The sequence below is a fragment of the Miniopterus natalensis genome, chromosome 14, assembly GCF_054644295.1.
Source record: "Miniopterus natalensis isolate mMinNat1 chromosome 14, mMinNat1.hap1, whole genome shotgun sequence".
Lineage (NCBI taxonomy): Eukaryota > Metazoa > Chordata > Mammalia > Chiroptera > Miniopteridae > Miniopterus > Miniopterus natalensis.
The window spans coordinates 19827058-19845127 of record NC_142094.1 but is presented as its reverse complement, the minus strand read 5'-3'; the positions used below and the strand labels follow the sequence as shown (position 1 = coordinate 19845127).

Genomic DNA, 18070 nt, shown 5'->3' with positions numbered 1-18070 from the left:
GAGCAAACTGTATCTTAGTAGCACCTTTTTAAATAAATGAGCCTATTTTTCTTTGCGGCTTGGGGGGTGGTTCTAAAGGTAGTAAAAAAACCAACAGTTACTGACGGCTTATTAAAACAACAAAAATCTTTCCCAACTAACACCTTAAAGGCTCATATTTTGATTCGCTTCCATACTCTCTGGCCTTGCCTATGCCAATCACTCGTGCCAGCAGGCTAGCACGATAAATGAGTGTTCATTTATTGGGGCCCTTCCCCGGGTGTTCCCGGCCCAGTATTGCAAGGAAACTTCAGGGCCCGGGACCTACAAAGGAGTGACCTGGGTCAGCCTACGAGCCCAAAGGTTCTAACCTGCACACTGGTCTGGACCGTCCGGTGTCTCAGCCAGCGTCGACGCGACCGGGCCAAGTGAAAACGGGAGCAAGCAAACGAGCCTCCCAGCTTTCCCGGGGCCAAGCCCCAAGCCCCGTCGAGCTCATAGGGGTCACGCAGGGTCACGCACGGCGCCGCAGAGCCTGCCGGGAGCCTGGTGCGCAATGGCGACTCCCAGCCTGCGGGGCCGCCTGGCGCGGCTAGGAAACCCGCGGAAGCCCATACTAAAGCCGAACAAGCCCCTCATCTTAGCTAACCGTATCGGGGAACGGCGCCGGGAGAGGGGCGGTGAGCAACCGGAGCTGAGGAAGCTCCAGAGCGGAAGCAAGGGGTGCAGGGGGGCGGCTGGGTGGGAGGGCTGGAAGGTAAGGGCCTCCCTGTGACTGAGGGTCCCCCTCCTTTTTACCCTCCAGAGGCGACCTGTATCACAGAGATGTCGGTGATGATGGCTTGCTGGAAACAGAATGAATTCCGCGACGAAGCGTGCAGAAAAGAGATCCAGGACTTCTTTGATTGTGCTTCGAAGGCTGAGGTGACAGCTCCTGGAGTGCCTCTTGGAAGGATAACGGGGTTGGGGGGGGGGGGGCGGTACAACTAATGGTTTTCCCTGCCTCTTGCTAGGTGGTAAAGCCCTCTCATTCTAAAAGGGCGAGGAAAGTTTTAGGAGCTAATTCACCAACGCCAAAGTAGGAAAGGTTACAGTTTTGAAGGCATTGTCATTTTGAGCTTTAGCTTTACCAGATGTAAAATGAAGTTAATGTTAATACTCACAGAACTTTGTGAGCGTCAAATGAGGGAATGCATGGGAAATCTCTTTGTGAAATTTAAATTGCTGCTCAAATAGACATTATTTTCTGAAATAGAACTAAAGATAGTGAAGGACAGATTGTATGGTTTCCAGCCCAGGCTTAGTTGCTAATTGGCATGGTAGCTTCAGATCCTAGTCATTTGTAGGTACCATGTCCCTTTTGTTGAAAAGGGCCTGAGAAGATGACACAGATTTCTCCTGGGTGGTGAATATCTTAACGTGTTTGGGGGTGTTGTGAGAACTGTTGGCTTAGGTCAGGACAAACTTTAGAGCTGTAATTTTTGTTTTTGTTTTGTGTTTTCAGGCAGCCCGAAAGATGAGATCGATCCAGGGAGAGTATGGGAATTTACCCCCCCAGAAAGTGAATATATTGTTACAGAGGTTTCCTAACAAATCACATGTCAGCTGAATGGAGAAGCATTTTCAATGACTGGACTGTAGCTTCTGAGAATATGCAGAGGTGTTTTAGAGACATTTGCACTGCCGTGCTCTATTTGAAGGGTAAAAGGAGGCAAAACACTTTATTCACCCTTTGGAATTATTGTCTGGGTGGAAGTTATGCTTTATCTTGAAATAAACTCCTCTGAAGAGAACTTGGCCTTTTGTTGTGGATTAGCTACTCCCTCCATACTTGAATCCTGTATCCTCCCCTAGACTCTGGGAGTTCTTTGCTCCCTGATTTGCCTCAGGAGCAGAACAAAAACCTTCGTCATATGCTGCATTTGAAGTCCTTTACACCATTCAGTACCCTTGCCTTTGGATGCACTAAGGATGTTGAAGTCTGCCTATATACAGAGGGGGTTTTTTTGCCATCACCTGTAAGTATTTAGTAACGGCCTACTTTGTTCATAGCCCCTGCAAGTTACTCCCCGAATATCAGAACTTCACAAACTAGTGATCCAAAGGTACTGCAGATGTATTTAATTTGGCCCACATAGTTAAACATTTGTTTTTATATTAGCTGACCACATTTAAAAATCGGGGGAAAATATCATAAAAAATCCACTTTTTAGCTTTTCTTTTTAAAAAATGAAAAGATCTGGCAACTCTAGTTTCTCATTACCACGTGGCAGTAATCAAATATCCATACAGCTGATTATCATTCATTTCTATTTTCTAGGGAGGTGTCCACTGGACTCCCCCAAATGGTGAAATTGTGACTTAACTGGCAGTCACCTTCTTTGTGTGTCGCCTGTCTACTTCTCTCATTAAGTTACCACTCAGTTGCTGAAAGCATTTATTTTGTGACATCCCCACCCGTGATATTAGAAACAACTATAGCATTTTATGTATATTCAGCCCTTTCAGTCATAACTGAGTTAAACTTTGCTTTGTACCTCCCAGCATTATGTGCACAAAGGGATCAGTGGGGTTTTTAAAGCTCCAGTGGGATATTAAGATAAAGAAGGGGTTTTGCCTCCCTGATCCCCCACAGCTACCTCTTCCTATAGTCCTCATACCCGATAGCAATTGTCTGGTTCTGCAAACAGGCTTTTAGCCATGGGAAGAAGCTCAGTGGACTTGACTTAGGAGTCCTTAACCTAGAGTCAATAGATGCCCAGCAAGATTTCTGTGAGCATGGATGGGAAAATTTTTTTATCTTTAACCACAGCTAATTTAGCATTTCAGTTAGGACTGTGGGAAATAAACCACAGTATCATTAGCAATAGCTATATGAAATCACAATATTTTCATATCATACTACAGTTTGTTACAGATACCTCAGTATCATTTATGCTCGTCACTAGCTTCAAAATTATGGTAGCTATTTACACTTGCTGCTGGATCTTATTTAATATGTAAATAAATATTACTATGTTACAAATTTCTTCTATTAATATTTTGATAATTGTATTTCAACATAATTGATTTATAATTCTTGTAATTTTATTTTGTGCATTTATAAACAATCCGAGAAGGGGGTTCACCAGGCTACAAAAGGGTCCAGGGCACACAAAAGGCTAAGAACTTCTAGACTCAACGGCCCACTGACAAAAAGCACAACCATTTCCTGAAATCAAACGCCTTCTTTTCCTGGTGCTTCGCCGATTAGACCTTATAAAGTCTTCTGGAATGCAGGTTTCTGGACTACAATTCCCAGAGGGTGAAGCGGCCCCGGGGCCTATCCGGAGTTAGGACAATACCCAGTGGTTCCTGTGTTGTTGCTTGACAGCCTACGATTCCCGGCGTGCCTGGCGAATGTTTATTCCTTAGGGACACTACGGATGCCGAGTTATTGCTGGGATCTGTAGTCGTTCTGTTTACCTTTAGGGGTTGGCTCCCTTTTATCGTATCTGAGGGTGGGTTCCAGGAAAAAAGCAGGAAATGCAGCAATTAGACACACAGGGCGCCTACATCTGCCCGTACTCGGCCAGGTCCTGAAGCGCGCGAGGGCGGAAGTGGTGGTGGCTGGCGCGGCCGGAAGTTCAGATCAGCTGATGGGGGAGGCGGTGCCGCAGCCACCGAGAGGCCCCGGCTGCCGAGCGCTTCGTACGGGCCCTAAGTCTCGGAGACTGGCCGCGATCCCCGTTCGCACCTCGCAGTTGGGCGAAGCCCGGTTCCGTACCGCTCCCAGGCCTGAGATCCTCGCCCGGCACGGCCGCCCTGAGCGCCCCGGCCACCCCCAGCCCCGGCTCGCCCCTCAGGCCCCGGGCCTCCCCTCAGTCCCCGGCCGGCGGCCCAGGCCCCGGATCCGCGGGGGGGGACCGGGCCCCGGGGGGTGCGGGCCCCATGGAGCTGATGTTCGCGGAGTGGGAGGACGGAGAGCGCTTCTCATTCGAGGATTCGGACCGCTTTGAGGAGGATTCGCTCTGCTCCTTCATCTCCGAGGCCGAGAGCCTCTGCCAGAACTGGCGGGGATGGCGCAAACAGTCAGCGGGGCCCAATTCCCCCACTGGCGGCAGTGGCGGAGGTGGCAGCGGCGGTACCAGAATGCGAGGTGAGGCAGAGCGGGGGAGGGGCGCGGCAGGCCCTGCTCCGGCCCCGCTGGGGCGCCGGCCCTGCCCGGAGCTGTCCCTGCCCGGGAGCTGTCCCGGACCGCGCGCGTACCAAGCTTTGAACGGACTTCGGGTCTCGCTTCTCTGTTCTTTTTGGGGTGGCTTCTCCATACAAGCCTCTCTCTCTCTCCGTGTGTGTGTGTGTGTGAGAGAGAGAGAGAGAGAGAGATTTGGGATGATGGCTGGGAAATCCTGGGTTGGATAGGATTACTAGCGTCAGAAAGTAGATATTTTGTTGTTCATTTGCCTTCGAGGTGGGTAAGAAAGAATATCCTCTCGGACTTGGGAATACTTACCAAGCGCAGCCTAAGGAGAATGTGAGTAGAAGGTGGATTGTGAAGAAGTAACCATTTGAGGTGTGTCGCCCCATTGCAAAGTGCATGGGGAGCGTCTTGAGTCAGGGTGGTGATCTCTGATCCCAGCCTCACCGAGAAGGGATTCCACTCTGAAGAAAGTGGAGGTGAACTGATCTGTGAGAGGAGATTCCATAGTTCCATAGGTTTAGGTCAGACGCTGGGTTCCTCGCCATATTGAGCATTTGTCAAAAGCCAAGGCTGGGACCACTGGATTAGAGTCTTAGATTTTCATCATCTGGTGGGCCCTGGGGAAGGTTGTAGGTAATTGTCTCTGGAGTCTCCTTGTGAGCACTCGTCCTGCTTTTCACTGTGAGTTTCTTTCGTCCTTGGGTCTTTCCGTGAATTAACTGGTTAGTGCTGTGAAGAAATTTGCTTTAAAGGGGATGGAGAGGAGAGTAATGGTAAGAGAAGTTTCACAGGCTCTGGATTCACCACATCCTTTCTCTGCCTTTCTCAAGGCACAGTTTTTGTCCTGGGCCTCAGTAGAAGCTGCCCTTTTCAGATGTTGAGGGGTTTGATTTGTGATTCTACTCTGGCCATTGCAAGGGTCCAGTGTTCCAAACTGCCCCACAGAGGTTTCTAGCACCCCTGTAGGGCAGAGAGAAATGTACACGTGTTACTTTTTAGGAGTGGTAGTATTCAACTTCAGTTGGAGAGCGAGCATATGCTCTTTGGACACACACATGTACACAGGTCATAGCATCACTGTGGCTCTTCTATGGCTTCTCTGCTTCTTTCATACTTGCATGTGGGTGGCCTGGAGACTTAGAGCTCCCTCACTTTGAGGGAAGTCATAGTGGTGAAGATTTTTAACATGTTGGTATCTTCCTGGACAGGTTAAAATCTAGGAAATCATGTCATTCTCCCACCCCACTCCCATCCCAGGCTACTCTCAGTTGCTCATTTGTAAAATAAGGAGATTAACTTTTTTTTTTTTAAGGTTCATTTCAGCTCCATGATTTTCTGATCTTGTTTCTAATCAGACTAACAGTTTGATGAGATATGCAGTCTCTTGTGTTTCACTGCCTTTTTATTAAAACAGTGGGAAACCTTGAGTGGTAACTCCATCCTACTCCAGGTGATTCCAGGAGCAGCAGCTAGGTTCCCTTGGGATAGCCTACCTCTCCCCCCTGCCCCAGAGCTTCCATTGTGGGAAGCCAGGGTTCTGGTGTGCCAAAGGAAGTGCAGCCTCTCTTGTTAATGAAGGTCCCTCTTTTTAAACTCTGGTCTGTCTTTCCTCCTTAAATAGAGGCCTGGAGTCATCTAGAGAAAAAGGGATAGTATAGAAGCAATTAGAGAAGAGCATGTCATAGGAGAGACATTAACAATGTAATACGAATCTAAAGTGCTAGGTATATGGGAAATTAGATGCTGAGGCTTATGAAAGGCATTACCTGTTAGGGTCCTGAAACACACCTGTTTGACCAGGAGTTTCTGGGATATCCCTCGTATCTTCTGTTCTAGACCTTAGGTAGCAGGCTGTGGGCTGGGGTTGTTTAGCTTTCCTTCCCCAGATGGAGTTCCTGCATCCTGACAGGAGGGTCCTTTGGTTTTTCATCCCGATCTTTCCTTTCTTTCATAGTAAAGGTGGGGCCCAAGATGTAGCATTGGCATTGGTACCAAGTGATCATGGCTCTTTTTATTTCCCCTCACTGCAACTTTTGTTACCAAAGATGGACTGGTGATCCCATTGGTGGAACTGTCAGCAAAGCAGGTGGCATTTCATATCCCATTTGAAGTGGTGGAGAAAGTTTACCCCCCGGTCCCTGAGCAGCTACAGCTCCGAATTGCTTTTTGGAGCTTCCCTGAAAATGAAGAGGATATTCGGTGAGGCTAAAGGACGGATGGTGGGGAGTGGAGTCCTGATATTTCACACAGTGTTCTGGGCTTTCCACACAACAAAGGAGATATTGTATTTGGGGCTATAGTTAGAAGACAAGGGGAGGAGGGAGTGCCTAGGATTTTTCCCAAGAGGGAGTGACACTGGGGAGAGAGCGCCCAGGGCATTGTGGTCTCTGACAGGGTCTGTAGAGGTTATTTGCTGAGTTGTGGCTATGGCTTCTTCTTCACTCCCAGGCTGTATTCATGCCTGGCCAATGGCAGTGCGGATGAGTTCCAGCGAGGGGATCAGCTGTTCCGCATGAGGGCTGTGAAGGACCCACTGCAGATAGGTAAGAATCCCATCATGCCCTGTGGCATTCCCTGCTCCTCCCATCCCCTGTATTATGAGTTAAGGTCTTGCTACAAGAAGCTGCAGCAGGTTATCTGAATAACTGCAGGACTAGAGTTAAGGGCAAAGACATGTCTTGATGGCTCTTCCTGACCACACCCATGTTTCTCCCCAGGGTTCCACCTAAGTGCTACAGTGGTGCCACCTCAAATGGTCCCCCCAAAAGGGGCCTACAACGTGGCTGTGATGTTTGACCGTTGCCGGGTCACTTCCTGCAGCTGCACCTGTGGGGCTGGGGCTAAATGGTGCACCCATGTCGTGGCACTCTGTCTCTTCCGCATCCACAACGTGAGGCCCTCCCAATTTATCCTGGCCCTATCCTACGCTCCACCCCCCCCCTTCTCTGCTGCATGCCTGACCACCATGTGAGCCCCCTCACCTCCCCTACTCTGCCTCTCTAGCCCTTTCCAACATCAGCAAGCCTTTTCTCAGATGTTTCTATTTCTCTATCTGTTCCGTTCAGGCTTCTGCAGTCTGCCTGCGGGCGCCAGTCTCAGAGTCCCTGTCTCGGCTGCAGAGGGACCAGCTGCAGAAGTTTGCTCAGTACCTCATCAGTGAGCTCCCTCAACAGGTGAGTGAGGTCGGCACACCCTCCTCTATCTAGCTCCAGGGCTGCATTATCAGCCTTCCTATTAGGCGCAGGCCTCCTTGGGTCACCTATGCCTTTGTTTCTTTTCCACTCAGATCCTCCCCACAGCCCAGCGTCTCCTGGATGAACTCCTCTCCTCCCAGTCAACAGCCATCAATACAGTGTGTGGAGCCCCAGGTGAGTGTGGTGAGAAAGAAGGGCAGTAGGATGATAGAAAGCTCGTAGTACAGAGCACCACTTACTAAAGGCTTGCTGTTGTCAGGCGAATCCAGGCCCATATCTCTAGGTGACTGACTGCCTATCACCCCCAGACCCCACAGCAGGGCCCTCAGCCTCTGATCAGAGTACTTGGTATTTGGATGAATCAACACTTACTGACAACATCAAGAAGACACTGCACAAGTTCTGTGGCCCCTCTCCTGTGGTCTTCAGGTAAATTGGATCTCTTTATCTCTGTTTCTGGTGGAAGGGGAGCATCCCTCAGGCTGTTGACGGATCCTTCGTTCTATTAATACCTACACCTCCCACCTTTTATTCCCTGTACCGGTACTGTGTCTGGCACACAGAAGATGTCACTAATGGATCAATGGATGATGATAGGTTTATGTAGTCACAGGGTGGTCTGTTCTTAGCTATGTAGAGCTTCCTTTGAGAAGTTGGGAAACTGAGGCAGGGGGAGATGAAGAATTTTTGTCATGGACATCCTTTTTTCTGTATACTCTGTATTTTGGGTTAGGGCCCCTTTTGTGTCAAAGCCCTGTTGCACTTTCATCTGCTTCATTCAGTCCCACCTTAGGATCATCATTTCCCCTCTCCTACTTTCCCAGTGACGTGAACTCCATGTATCTGTCTTCCACGGAGCCTCCGGCCGCTGCTGAATGGGCATGTCTGCTGCGCCCTCTGAGGGGCCGAGAGCCAGAGGGCGTCTGGAACCTCCTTAGCATTGTGCGGGAGATGTTCAAACGGAGGGACAGCAATGCTGCCCCCTTGTTGGAAATCCTCACTGACCAGTGCCTCACCTACGAACAGGTAACCCCCCCGAATTGGGTGTAGCTTCATGAAGGTTCATTTTCTCCTTCCCTTTAACCTCATTTCCTTCTCGCTGACTGGAACACTGAGAGGTCTGCTCTATCTTTCTCCATGCTCTTGGGCACATCTCAGAGCTCTTTTTGTTTCCAGATAACAGGTTGGTGGTATAGCGTGCGCACTTCAGCCTCACACAGCAGCGCCAGTGGGCACACGGGTCGTAGCAATGGGCAGTCAGAGGTGGCAGCCCATGCATGTGCCAGCATGTGTGACGAGATGGTCACACTATGGAGGTTGGCTGTGCTGGACCCTGCACTCAGCCCCCAGCGGTGAGTCTTTTCCTACGGTCACCACAGCACGGAGACTGGGCCAGCCCCAGACAGACCGAGCCTCATCTTGTGCATACACAGGTGTACCATTCTCTAGCCCTAGGGAAATGGGAGATGCTGAGCATTAGGGTTAGTCAGTGATTTATGAATCCCTTTAATGAGAGGCTTTCTTCCTTCCCTCCCCTAACAGTACCCACTTTCCAAAATCCCTGAGTGTTGGAGTGATGTCTATGGGGCTGGCTAACTTAAGTTCTTCACTGGGTCCTTTCCTCTACCCCTCCTCGGCCGTATATGCCTCCTCCACCCCCTTCATCCCTTCTCAGTGCAGAGTATAGCCCACCGGCAGCGTCACCGTTTTGTTTCCACAGCCGCCGAGAACTGTGCACGCAGCTCCGCCAGTGGCAACTGAAGGTGATTGAGAATGTGAAGCGGGGACAGCACAAGAAGACCCTGGAGCGGCTGTTCCCTGGCTTCCGGCCAGCGGTGGAGGCCTGCTACTTCAACTGGGAAGAGGCCTACCCGCTTCCCGGTGTCACCTACAGCGGCACTGACCGGAAGCTGGCACTGTGCTGGGCCCGAGCCCTGCCCCCTCGGCCAAGTGCCTCCAGATCTGGGGGCCTGGAGGAATCCCGGGAGCGGCCCCGCCCTCTTCCTGCTGAGCCAGCTGTTCGGCCCAAGGAGCCTGGGGCCAAGCGCAAGGGGTTGGGTGAGGGGATCCCCTCATCACAGAGGGGTCCCCGCCGCCTCTCAGCTGAGGGGGGAGATAAGGCTCTGCATAAGATGGGTCCAGGTGGGGGCAAAGCCAAGGCACTGGGTGGGGCTGGCAGTGGGGGCAAGGGCTCAGCAGGTGGCGGGAGCAAGCGACGGCTGAGCAGTGAAGACAGCTCTCTGGAGCCTGATCTGGCTGAGATGAGCCTGGATGACAGCAGCCTGGCCCTAGGTGCAGAAGCCAGCACCTTTGGTGGATTCCCTGAAAGTCCACCACCCTGCCCTTCCTCTGGTGACTCCCGAGGCCCTTCTGCCTTCCTTCCTGAACCCCCAGATACTTATGAAGAAGATGGTGGCGTGTACTTCTCAGAAGGGCCTGAGCCTCCCACAGCCTCTGCTGGCCCTCCTGGCCTACTACCTGGGGAGGTCTGTACCCGGGATGACCTCCCTTCCACAGATGAGAGTGGCAGTGGGCTTCCCAAAACCAAAGAGGCAACCCCTACGGTTGGAGAGGAGGATGATGACTACCAGGCATATTATCTGAATGCCCAGGACGGAGCTGGGGCGGAGGAAGAAAAGGCCGAGGGTGGGACTGGGGAGGAGCACGACCTGTTTGCCGGACTGAAGCCACTGGAACAGGAGAGCCGCATGGAGGTGAGGGGACTCTCAGGGTGTGCCTTAGCCACAGCTGGGATAGGGGCCATCTGGCTCTAAGTCATGCTTATGGCATGACTTAGAATCCTATAGCAGGTTCCTAACTGGCTTCCCTGCCTACAGTCCATTCTTTGGTGCTTCCATATTAGTTTTCCTGAAATGTCTGATTGTGTCACTGTGCTGCTTAAAACTCCAGTGATTTCCCATTGCCCTTAGTTTAAAAAACGAAAGTGCTTGGGATGACCTGTGAGGCTTCACTTGGTCTGATCTTTGCATGTTTCCAGCCTCATCTAGCTACTCTGTCCTGTATACTTCAGTCATTTAAACCATTCCCATAGCTTGCCATGTTCTCTCTTCCATCTGTGCTTTTGCACAGATTGGCTTTTCTGCATGGAATGTTCTTCCCTTACCTCATTTGGTTAGCTCCTTTCCCTTTTTTAGGTCTCAGAGATCTTAACAGATCACTTTCTTTAGGAAGTCTTCCCTGAGTCTGCCCCTATGCCCAAGTCCCAGTGAGGTATCCTCTTACCTGTACTCCTCTTGACCTTTTGCAGTAGCTGACTTCACACTGGTTTGTGTGTCTTTTTCTGAAACCAGGCTAAAGTCCTGTGGTATACCCAGGACCAGCATAGGGCCCAGCATATAACAAGTGCTCACAGGATATTTGCCACATGAGTGAGTATGGTGTCCTGCCTTTGGAAGTTGGGGCTTCAACCTGTCTGGTGCCCATGTCCTCTCTCCAGGTACTATTTGCTTGTGCCGAGGCCTTGCATGCACACGGCTACAGCAATGAGGCCTCCCGTCTCACTGTGGAACTTGCCCAGGACCTGCTAGCCAACCCACCCGACCTCAAGGTAGAGCCGCCCCCCGCCAAGGTGAGAGAGACCTCCTTCCCCTGCCCTCCTCACTTACCCCTAACCCTCTTCCATGCCCCACCCCAAGTGAGAGCCTCCTCCTCCCTCCACCAAGGTGAGCCAGACTCATCTGCCTGCCTCCTGTGCTTCTCTGTTTAGGGCAAGAAGAACAAGGTATCTACAAGCCGCCAGACCTGGGTGGCTACCAACACGCTGACCAAGGCGGCCTTCCTGTTGACAGTGCTAAGCGAGCGCCCAGAGCACCACAACTTGGCCTTTCGAGTTGGCATGTTTGCCTTGGAGCTACAGCGGCCCCCGGCTTCTACCAAGGCCTTAGAGGTCAGAGGTTCTGTCTGAGCCATGTAGTGTAATCTCAGAGCCTTACATCTTGATCTCCATTGAGGTATTAAAGGTCTAAGCTCCTTCTTATGCTCTCAGGTGAAGCTGGCATACCAGGAGTCTGAGGTGGCTGCGTTGCTCAAGAAGATTCCTTTGGGTCCAAGTGAGATGAGTACCATGCGGTGCCGGGCAGAAGAGCTTCGGGAGGGGACGCTCTGTGACTACCGGCCTGTCTTGCCTCTCATGTTGGCCAGTTTCATCTTTGATGTTCTCTGTGCTCCAGGTATGGTGCCTGATTCCATGGTAAGTGGGGAACTCTGAGGCAGGGGTAGCTTTCTCTAAGGAAAAACCAAGAGCCCCAAGGCTCTGAATTGCCTAGGACCCATCTGGCAGCTTTATAGGAGTATCTGGAATGATTAGGGTCTTGGGTTCCCTCCCTTTCATTTTTTCCAATGATACTTCTGTCTGCCTGACTTACCCCAACTTTCATCCAGTGGTTTCTCCCACGGGTTCCCGGCCCCCAAGTCGCAACTGGAACAACGAGATGCCTGGGGATGAGGAGCTGGGATTTGAGGCAGCAGTTGCTGCCTTGGGTGAGTATGTAGTGTCTTGAGCACATCTGAGCTAAGCCTGGCCCAGACCTTTAAGGGCATGAGACGTGGGCCTTGTTCTGAAAGGGTGCCATGGTAATGGGAAAACCAGGATGACATATGAACCAAGTAGTGCCTACGAGACAGTCAACAATTTAGTACAAAAGTGTGTGCGGTGGGTTTTGAGTGTTATAAGGGCAGTAAAACAAAAATCTAGGGAAAGGCCTCAGGGAGGGTAGAATATGGAACATGGCTTAAAAGATCAGTTAAATACTAAGTAGGGGAACAAAATATCATGAATAAATATATAGGGGCAATCAAGTCTTCATGGGAGCGAGGATCCTAACTTCCCTAAAGTGATGGATATGCCGGGAAGGCAGAGTGGACCAAGTTATGAAGGTCCTAAAAAGCAGACCAGATCTTAGCTCGTTTGGGTGTAACAGGCAATGGGGACCTTGCATAGGGGATGTGGGTTCGACCAGGAGAACTCCTTACCTCACATGCTGGTGGCTGAGGAGCCCTAGCCTGTTTGTCTTTGCTGTCTTGGGAGTTATGCCATTCTCAATCCCCAGGACCCCTCCTCCTCACAGGCATGAAGACAACAGTGAGTGAGGCAGAGCATCCCCTCCTGTGTGAAGGCACACGTCGGGAGAAGGGTGACCTGGCATTGGCACTAATGATCACTTACAAGGATGATCAGGCCAAGCTCAAAAAGGTAAGAGACTGAGGTTCTGGGATTTTGACAGGCAAAGAGAGCAGATTCCACCATCTTTCTCGGGTTTCCAGCACAATGAGAAAATAGTTACTCTGCCCATAGGAGATAAGTGGGGAATCTTGGGAATACCTCATAAAGAACAAGAGAGACCAATGGTTATTAGAGGAGTGCTTGGGTGGGGCGGGGGGGGGGGTGTAGAAGACAAGAAGCAGAGGGCGTAAAGTCAGTCATCCATTGACTTGGTTCAATACTTACTGGATATTAGTATACTCACCCCTGTGCTAAGTGTTAAAGAGGATGCCAAGATATTTGAGCCAGCCCCTATCTTCTAAGACAGGGATTTCCAACCGGTGTGTTGGAAGAATTTTTAAAACCTGCAGTACCTGACTATTTAGTCAGGGGCACTGACAATAGCCAACACAATAGCCTATTCATTCAATAGGTGTGAATGAATCTAAATTATACCTATTTTTTGTCAGATCAGCAAAAAGTTATGTTTTTTGGTGTGCTGCAGAATTTTAGTAATTAGTTTATGTGCGCCATGAGATGAAAAAGGTTGAAAATCTCTGTTCTAGGAGGTTTTCCTGTCACAACTGGGGAAGTCTTCCTGAGGAGGTAGTATTAAGCTGTTTCAAGGAGATAGGAAAGTAACAGTAGTCTGGAGATAAAGGCACCCTGTCAACATTTCTCTGTCTTCCAGATCTTGGACAAACTCTTGGACCGGGAGAGCCAGACGCATAAGCCACAGACCTTGAGTTCATTCTACTCATCTAGCCGCCCAGCCACAGCCAGCCAGAGGTCTCCTTCAAAGCATGGGGGCCCATCAGCCCCGGGGGCCCTGCAACCACTGACCTCAGGCTCTGGAGGGTCTGCTCAGCCAGGGAGTGTGGCAGGGGCTGGGCCAGGCCCCACTGAGGGCTTCACAGAGAAGAATGTGCCTGGTGAGGTGGGGGCACTGGGCAGGGGGATGAATGGTATGGGACCATGTTGGGGTCCCCTTTCCTGGGTTAATCCCAATGTCCTATTTTCCCCACCTAGAAAGTTCCCCACATTCTCCCTGTGAGGGTCTCCCATCTGAGGCGGCTTTGACTCCAAGGCCGGAAGGGAAGGTTCCCAGCCGCCTGGCACTTGGCAGTCGTGGAGGCTACAATGGACGGGGCTGGGGCTCCCCAGGGCGGCCTAAGAAGAAGCACACAGGTATGACAGCCCATAGGATGACATGGTGGGAAGGATATTCCTGAAGTCTGACTTCTGGAGCTCCTGAGACTGACTTGTCTTTTTGGGGGTTAGGCATGGCCAGCATTGACAGCAGTGCTCCTGAGACAACATCTGATAGCTCCCCCACCTTAAGCCGGAGGCCACTTCGAGGGGGCTGGGCCCCCACCTCTTGGGGTAGAGGACAGGACAGTGACAGCATTAGCAGCTCTTCCTCAGATTCCCTGGGCTCCTCATCTTCCAGTGGAAGTCGCCGTGCCAGTGCAAGTGGAGGGGCCCGGGCGAAGACAGTTGAAGTTGGCAGGTCAGTGGAAGAAATACCTATCTCTGATCTGGCCCGCCCTCAGAGCCACATTCCTAGTGTAATCCAAATATTGTACCCCCAATGTCCTTACCCTGGTCTTTCACAACGTACCTGGACACCCATTTCAGAGAAACCCCAATCCCCTCCCCAACCCCATTGCCCCTTCAGGTACAAGGGCCGCCGTCCCGAGAGTCATGCCCCCCATGTACCCAATCAGCCGTCAGAGGCAGCTGCACACTTCTACTTCGAGCTGGCGAAGACGGTGCTGATCAAGGCAGGGGGCAACAGCAGCACTTCCATTTTCACACATCCATCTTCCTCGGGGGGCCACCAGGGTCCTCACCGCAACCTGCACCTTTGCGCCTTTGAGATTGGGCTTTATGCCCTTGGCCTGCACAACTTTGTTTCTCCCAACTGGCTCTCACGTACCTATTCTTCCCACGTTTCCTGGATTACAGGTAAATCCAATGTTTTGATTTGGGTATGGGAAGGGGATTAATTGATGGAGATAAGAGCCTTATCCTTTTGGAGTTACTGATTGGATAGACACCATTCCCACCCCCAGTGGTGCTCATGCTAACCCTACTCTGCTTTTCTCTTTTCCCCCAAGGCCAAGCAATGGAGATTGGCAGTGCGGCCCTGACTATACTGGTAGAATGCTGGGATGGGCACCTGACACCTCCTGAGGTTGCATCCCTGGCTGACAGGGCATCACGGGCACGAGATTCCAATATGGTGAGGGCGGCTGCGGAGCTAGCCCTAAGCTGCCTGCCTCATGCCCATGCGTTGAACCCCAATGAGATCCAGAGGGCGCTGGTGCAGTGCAAGGAGCAGGTATTTCTACAGGCAATCTGGGGACCTGCTTTGGGGCATCTGGGCAGGGAGTTTGGGCATGGGGAAAGCTGATGGCTCAGCTCTTGACTCCTATATACTATATAGTTCACAAGCTATCCAATTTGTCCTCTCAGTGATGACACTTGACATATTAGTGTTCTTTCACAACCATTACTTTTTTAATCTTACATCTCTGTTAAGATTGCTCCTATTTTACAAATAAGGAAGCAGAGGCCTATAGTTAAGGCACCAAGATAAGCACTTAGGGAAGGCCTCGGGAATGTGATGGGACTTGGATGGGACGGAGTGGCTAAGTTAATTAGGAACTGGGACTGTAACCCGAGTCTTGGCTTCCACTAGTCAGCAAGTATTTGTTCAGTGTTTGTGTGAAGCTTTCACTGTCCTGACAGACTGACCATTGGCCCTAACCTGTGATGCTTCCCTGGAAACCAGCCACCTCGGGGGGAGATGGAATGTTATCCCTGAGCAAAGCCCTTCTCCTTTAACTGTTTGTGCCCTTCCCTTCCAGGATAACCTGATGTTGGAGAAGGCCTGCATGGCGGTGGAAGAGGCGGCTAAGGGTGGGGGTGTATACCCCGAAGTGTTGTTTGAGGTTGCTCACCAGTGGTTCTGGCTATATGAGCAAACAGCAGGTGGCTCATCCACAGCCCGTGAAGGGGCTACAAGCTGTAGTGCCAGTGGGATCAGGGCAGCTGGGGAGGCTGGGCGGGGGCTGCCTGAGGGCAGGGGGGGGCCAGGAACTGAGCCAGTGACAGTGGCAGCAGCAGCAGTGACAGCAGCAGCCACAGTGGTGCCAGTCATCTCAGTGGGGTCCAGTTTATATCCGGGTCCAGGACTGGGGCATGGTCATTCCCCTGGCCTGCACCCCTACACTGCTCTACAGCCCCATCTGCCCTGCAGCCCTCAATACCTCACCCACCCAGCTCACCCCGCCCACCCCATGCCTCATATGCCCCGGCCTGCCGTCTTCCCTGTGCCCAGCTCTGCATACCCACAGGTGAGACCAGTGTTCTCCTGGGGGGTTCGGCATGTGGGAGAACATTAAGAGTTCATGGGGGTTGGAGTGGGGCACTCTGGGAGAATAGAGCTGTCCAAGAGTCCTCGGTGAGGTGGTGGGAGTCGGGGAGGCTCAGCCCAACTAAGAAATGAAATGTAGGGTTACCCAATTGTGGCCTGAAGTGGGTGTTACATCCTAATGTAATTTATCTTCTTTCTCTTCTGCCTCTAGGGTGTGCATCCTGCATTCCTGGGGGCTCAGTACCCTTACTCGGTGACTCCCCCCTCACTTGCTGCCACTGCTGTGTCTTTCCCCGTCCCTTCCATGGCACCCATCACAGTACATCCCTATCACACAGAGCCAGGGCTCCCACTGCCCACCAGTGTGGCCTGTGAGTTGTGGGGACAGGGACCAGGTGAATGGAGGGGAGGTACACTGGGCAGGGGAGGTAGGGAGGGAATTCCCTCTGCCCCTCTTTGGGCTGAGTTCCTTACGTGGCTCTCATCCCTCAGTGAGCAGTGTCCATCCAGCATCCACGTTTCCAGCCATCCAGGGTGCCTCATTGCCTGCCCTGACCACACAGCCCAGCCCTCTGGTGAGCGGGGGTTTTCCACCACCCGAGGAAGAGACGCACAGTCAGCCTGTCAATCCACACAGCCTACACCACCTGCATGCTGCCTACCGTGTTGGTGAGAGGAGGTCTCTATCTGTACCCCTACCTGCAGTTGTGCCAGAGGCTCTTCAGTGACAACCCCCTCCCATACCTCTTAATTTGCTTACTGTGGGGTCAGGTACCAGGTTGGGGTAGAGGGTGAAGAGGATGCATCCCCACCATGTGCCCCCTCTTTTCTCCCAGGAATGCTGGCACTGGAGATGCTGGGCCGCCGGGCACACAACGATCACCCTAACAACTTCTCCCGCTCCCCTCCCTACACTGATGATGTCAAATGGTTGCTGGGGCTGGCAGCAAAGCTGGGTAACACCTCCCCTCCCCAGGACCATTGTCCGCCCCCACCTGCTTCCCCCACCTTCCTATCCCAGACCTCCTTCCTAGCTCTTGCTCAGAGTTGAGGCCTTGGTCGGGTATGTGTGCGTGCGCGGGGGGCGGGGGGCTACCTCAGCTCCTGGGGTGGAGGGAGGCTCTCTGCCAGGTCAGAGCTGAGATAAAAGTTGGGTCCCTAGGGCAAAGGTGGCCACCCCCGTCTCATGCCCCTCCCCCTGCCCCCCAGGAGTGAACTACGTGCACCAGTTCTGTGTGGGGGCAGCCAAGGGGGTGCTGAGCCCGTTTGTGCTGCAGGAGATCGTCATGGAGACGCTGCAGCGGCTGAGCCCTGCTCATGCCCACAACCACCTGCGTGCCCCGGCCTTCCACCAACTGGTGCAGCGCTGCCAGCAGGCATACATGCAGGTGACAACCCAGGAAGTATGGAGCGGGGTGGAGCACCTCCTAGGCAGGCATGGAACAGATGACCCAGCATGTGAAGGCAGAGGGGCCTGGTTCTGGGCTTAGTAGCTCATCCTCCACACCCTCTTCCAGTACATCCACCACCGCTTGATTCACCTGACCCCTGCCGACTACGACGACTTTGTGAACGCGATCCGCAGTGCCCGCAGCGCCTTCTGCCTGACACCCATGGGCATGATGCAGTTCAACGACATCCTGCAGAACCTCAAGCGCAGCAAACAGACCAAGGAGCTGTGGCAGCGGGTCTCACTCGAGATGACCACCTTCTCCCCCTGAATCTGGCCACCCTAGGGCCCTATACAGGGACACAAACCTGTGGCTATGGGGGCCCCTCACACAGGGGGAATGAATCTTGGCTGGACAGATCATCCCCACCCAGTTCCCTGGTAGCCCAGACTGGCAGCTGCTCTTGGGCTATAGCTTGGGGCCAAGATGTCTCAGACCCTAGAAGCCTAGGGTTGGGGGAAGCAGCCCCATCTGGCAGGGGGCGTTGGGTGGCCTCTGGTATTTATTTGGCATTTATAAATATATAAACTTCTTTTTTACTCTAGTCTGCCTGGGCCTTTCCCTTCTTTTCCTCCATGAGCAGATGAACCTTGAACTGTGGCAGGGGAAAATTCTGATACTTGCTTTATCTAGGTTTCTCCCACTCCAGTGAGGTAGACAAAA

General features: G+C 52.1%; 2 protein-coding genes across 8 annotated transcripts; both read left to right on the top strand.

Annotated features, from left to right (window-relative positions):
• Nucleotides 1-535: 535 nt before the first annotated feature.
• On the top strand, nt 536-1772 carry CHCHD1 (coiled-coil-helix-coiled-coil-helix domain containing 1). Its single transcript, XM_016224111.1, has 3 exons — nt 536-659; nt 785-903; nt 1484-1772. The coding sequence occupies exons 1-3, from the start codon at nt 536-538 to the stop codon at nt 1586-1588; spliced, it is 348 nt and encodes a 115-aa protein (XP_016079597.1). The 3' UTR covers nt 1589-1772.
• Nucleotides 1773-3642: 1870 nt separating this feature from the next.
• On the top strand, nt 3643-17951 carry ZSWIM8 (zinc finger SWIM-type containing 8). Of its 7 annotated transcripts, XM_087824332.1 has the most exons (27): nt 3644-4117; nt 6205-6358; nt 6608-6702; nt 6877-7049; nt 7225-7332; nt 7446-7527; nt 7662-7782; nt 8178-8379; nt 8530-8705; nt 9074-9839; nt 9966-10067; nt 10811-10942; nt 11081-11260; nt 11360-11543; nt 11755-11853; nt 12441-12565; nt 13266-13506; nt 13604-13762; nt 13856-14084; nt 14253-14542; nt 14695-14918; nt 15448-15936; nt 16168-16351; nt 16449-16625; nt 16793-16912; nt 17166-17344; nt 17474-17767. In XM_087824332.1, exons 1-27 carry the CDS (start codon nt 3910-3912, stop codon nt 17675-17677), a joined length of 5403 nt encoding a protein of 1800 aa, XP_087680458.1. In that variant the 5' UTR covers nt 3644-3909; the 3' UTR covers nt 17678-17767. The 7 variants fall into 7 exon arrangements, with proteins under 7 accessions (XP_087680460.1, XP_087680459.1, XP_087680457.1 ...); XM_087824334.1 differs by having other exon boundaries at nt 3643-4117; nt 9074-10067; nt 16168-16327; nt 17234-17344; nt 17474-17951; XM_087824333.1 differs by having other exon boundaries at nt 3643-4117; nt 9074-10067; nt 17234-17344; nt 17474-17951.
• Nucleotides 17952-18070: the final 119 nt, after the last annotated feature.

What these genes read in the sequence shown, in the direction of transcription:
- ZSWIM8 (XM_087824333.1), top strand. Translation starts at nt 3,910, where the DNA reads ATGGAGCTGATGTTCGCGGAGTGGGAGGACGGAGAGCGCTTCTCATTC. An exon ending in TGATGTTCTCTGTGCTCCAG is followed by an intron (nt 11,544 to 11,754) that starts GTATGGTGCCTG and finishes ACTTTCATCCAG; the next exon opens with TGGTTTCTCCCACGGGTTCC. An exon ending in ATCAGGCCAAGCTCAAAAAG is followed by an intron (nt 12,566 to 13,265) that starts GTAAGAGACTGA and finishes TCTGTCTTCCAG; the next exon opens with ATCTTGGACAAACTCTTGGA.
- CHCHD1 (XM_016224111.1), top strand. Translation starts at nt 536, where the DNA reads ATGGCGACTCCCAGCCTGCGGGGCCGCCTGGCGCGGCTAGGAAACCCG. An exon ending in ACGGCGCCGGGAGAGGGGCG is followed by an intron (nt 660 to 784) that starts GTGAGCAACCGG and finishes TTTACCCTCCAG; the next exon opens with AGGCGACCTGTATCACAGAG. An exon ending in ATTGTGCTTCGAAGGCTGAG is followed by an intron (nt 904 to 1,483) that starts GTGACAGCTCCT and finishes TTGTGTTTTCAG; the next exon opens with GCAGCCCGAAAGATGAGATC.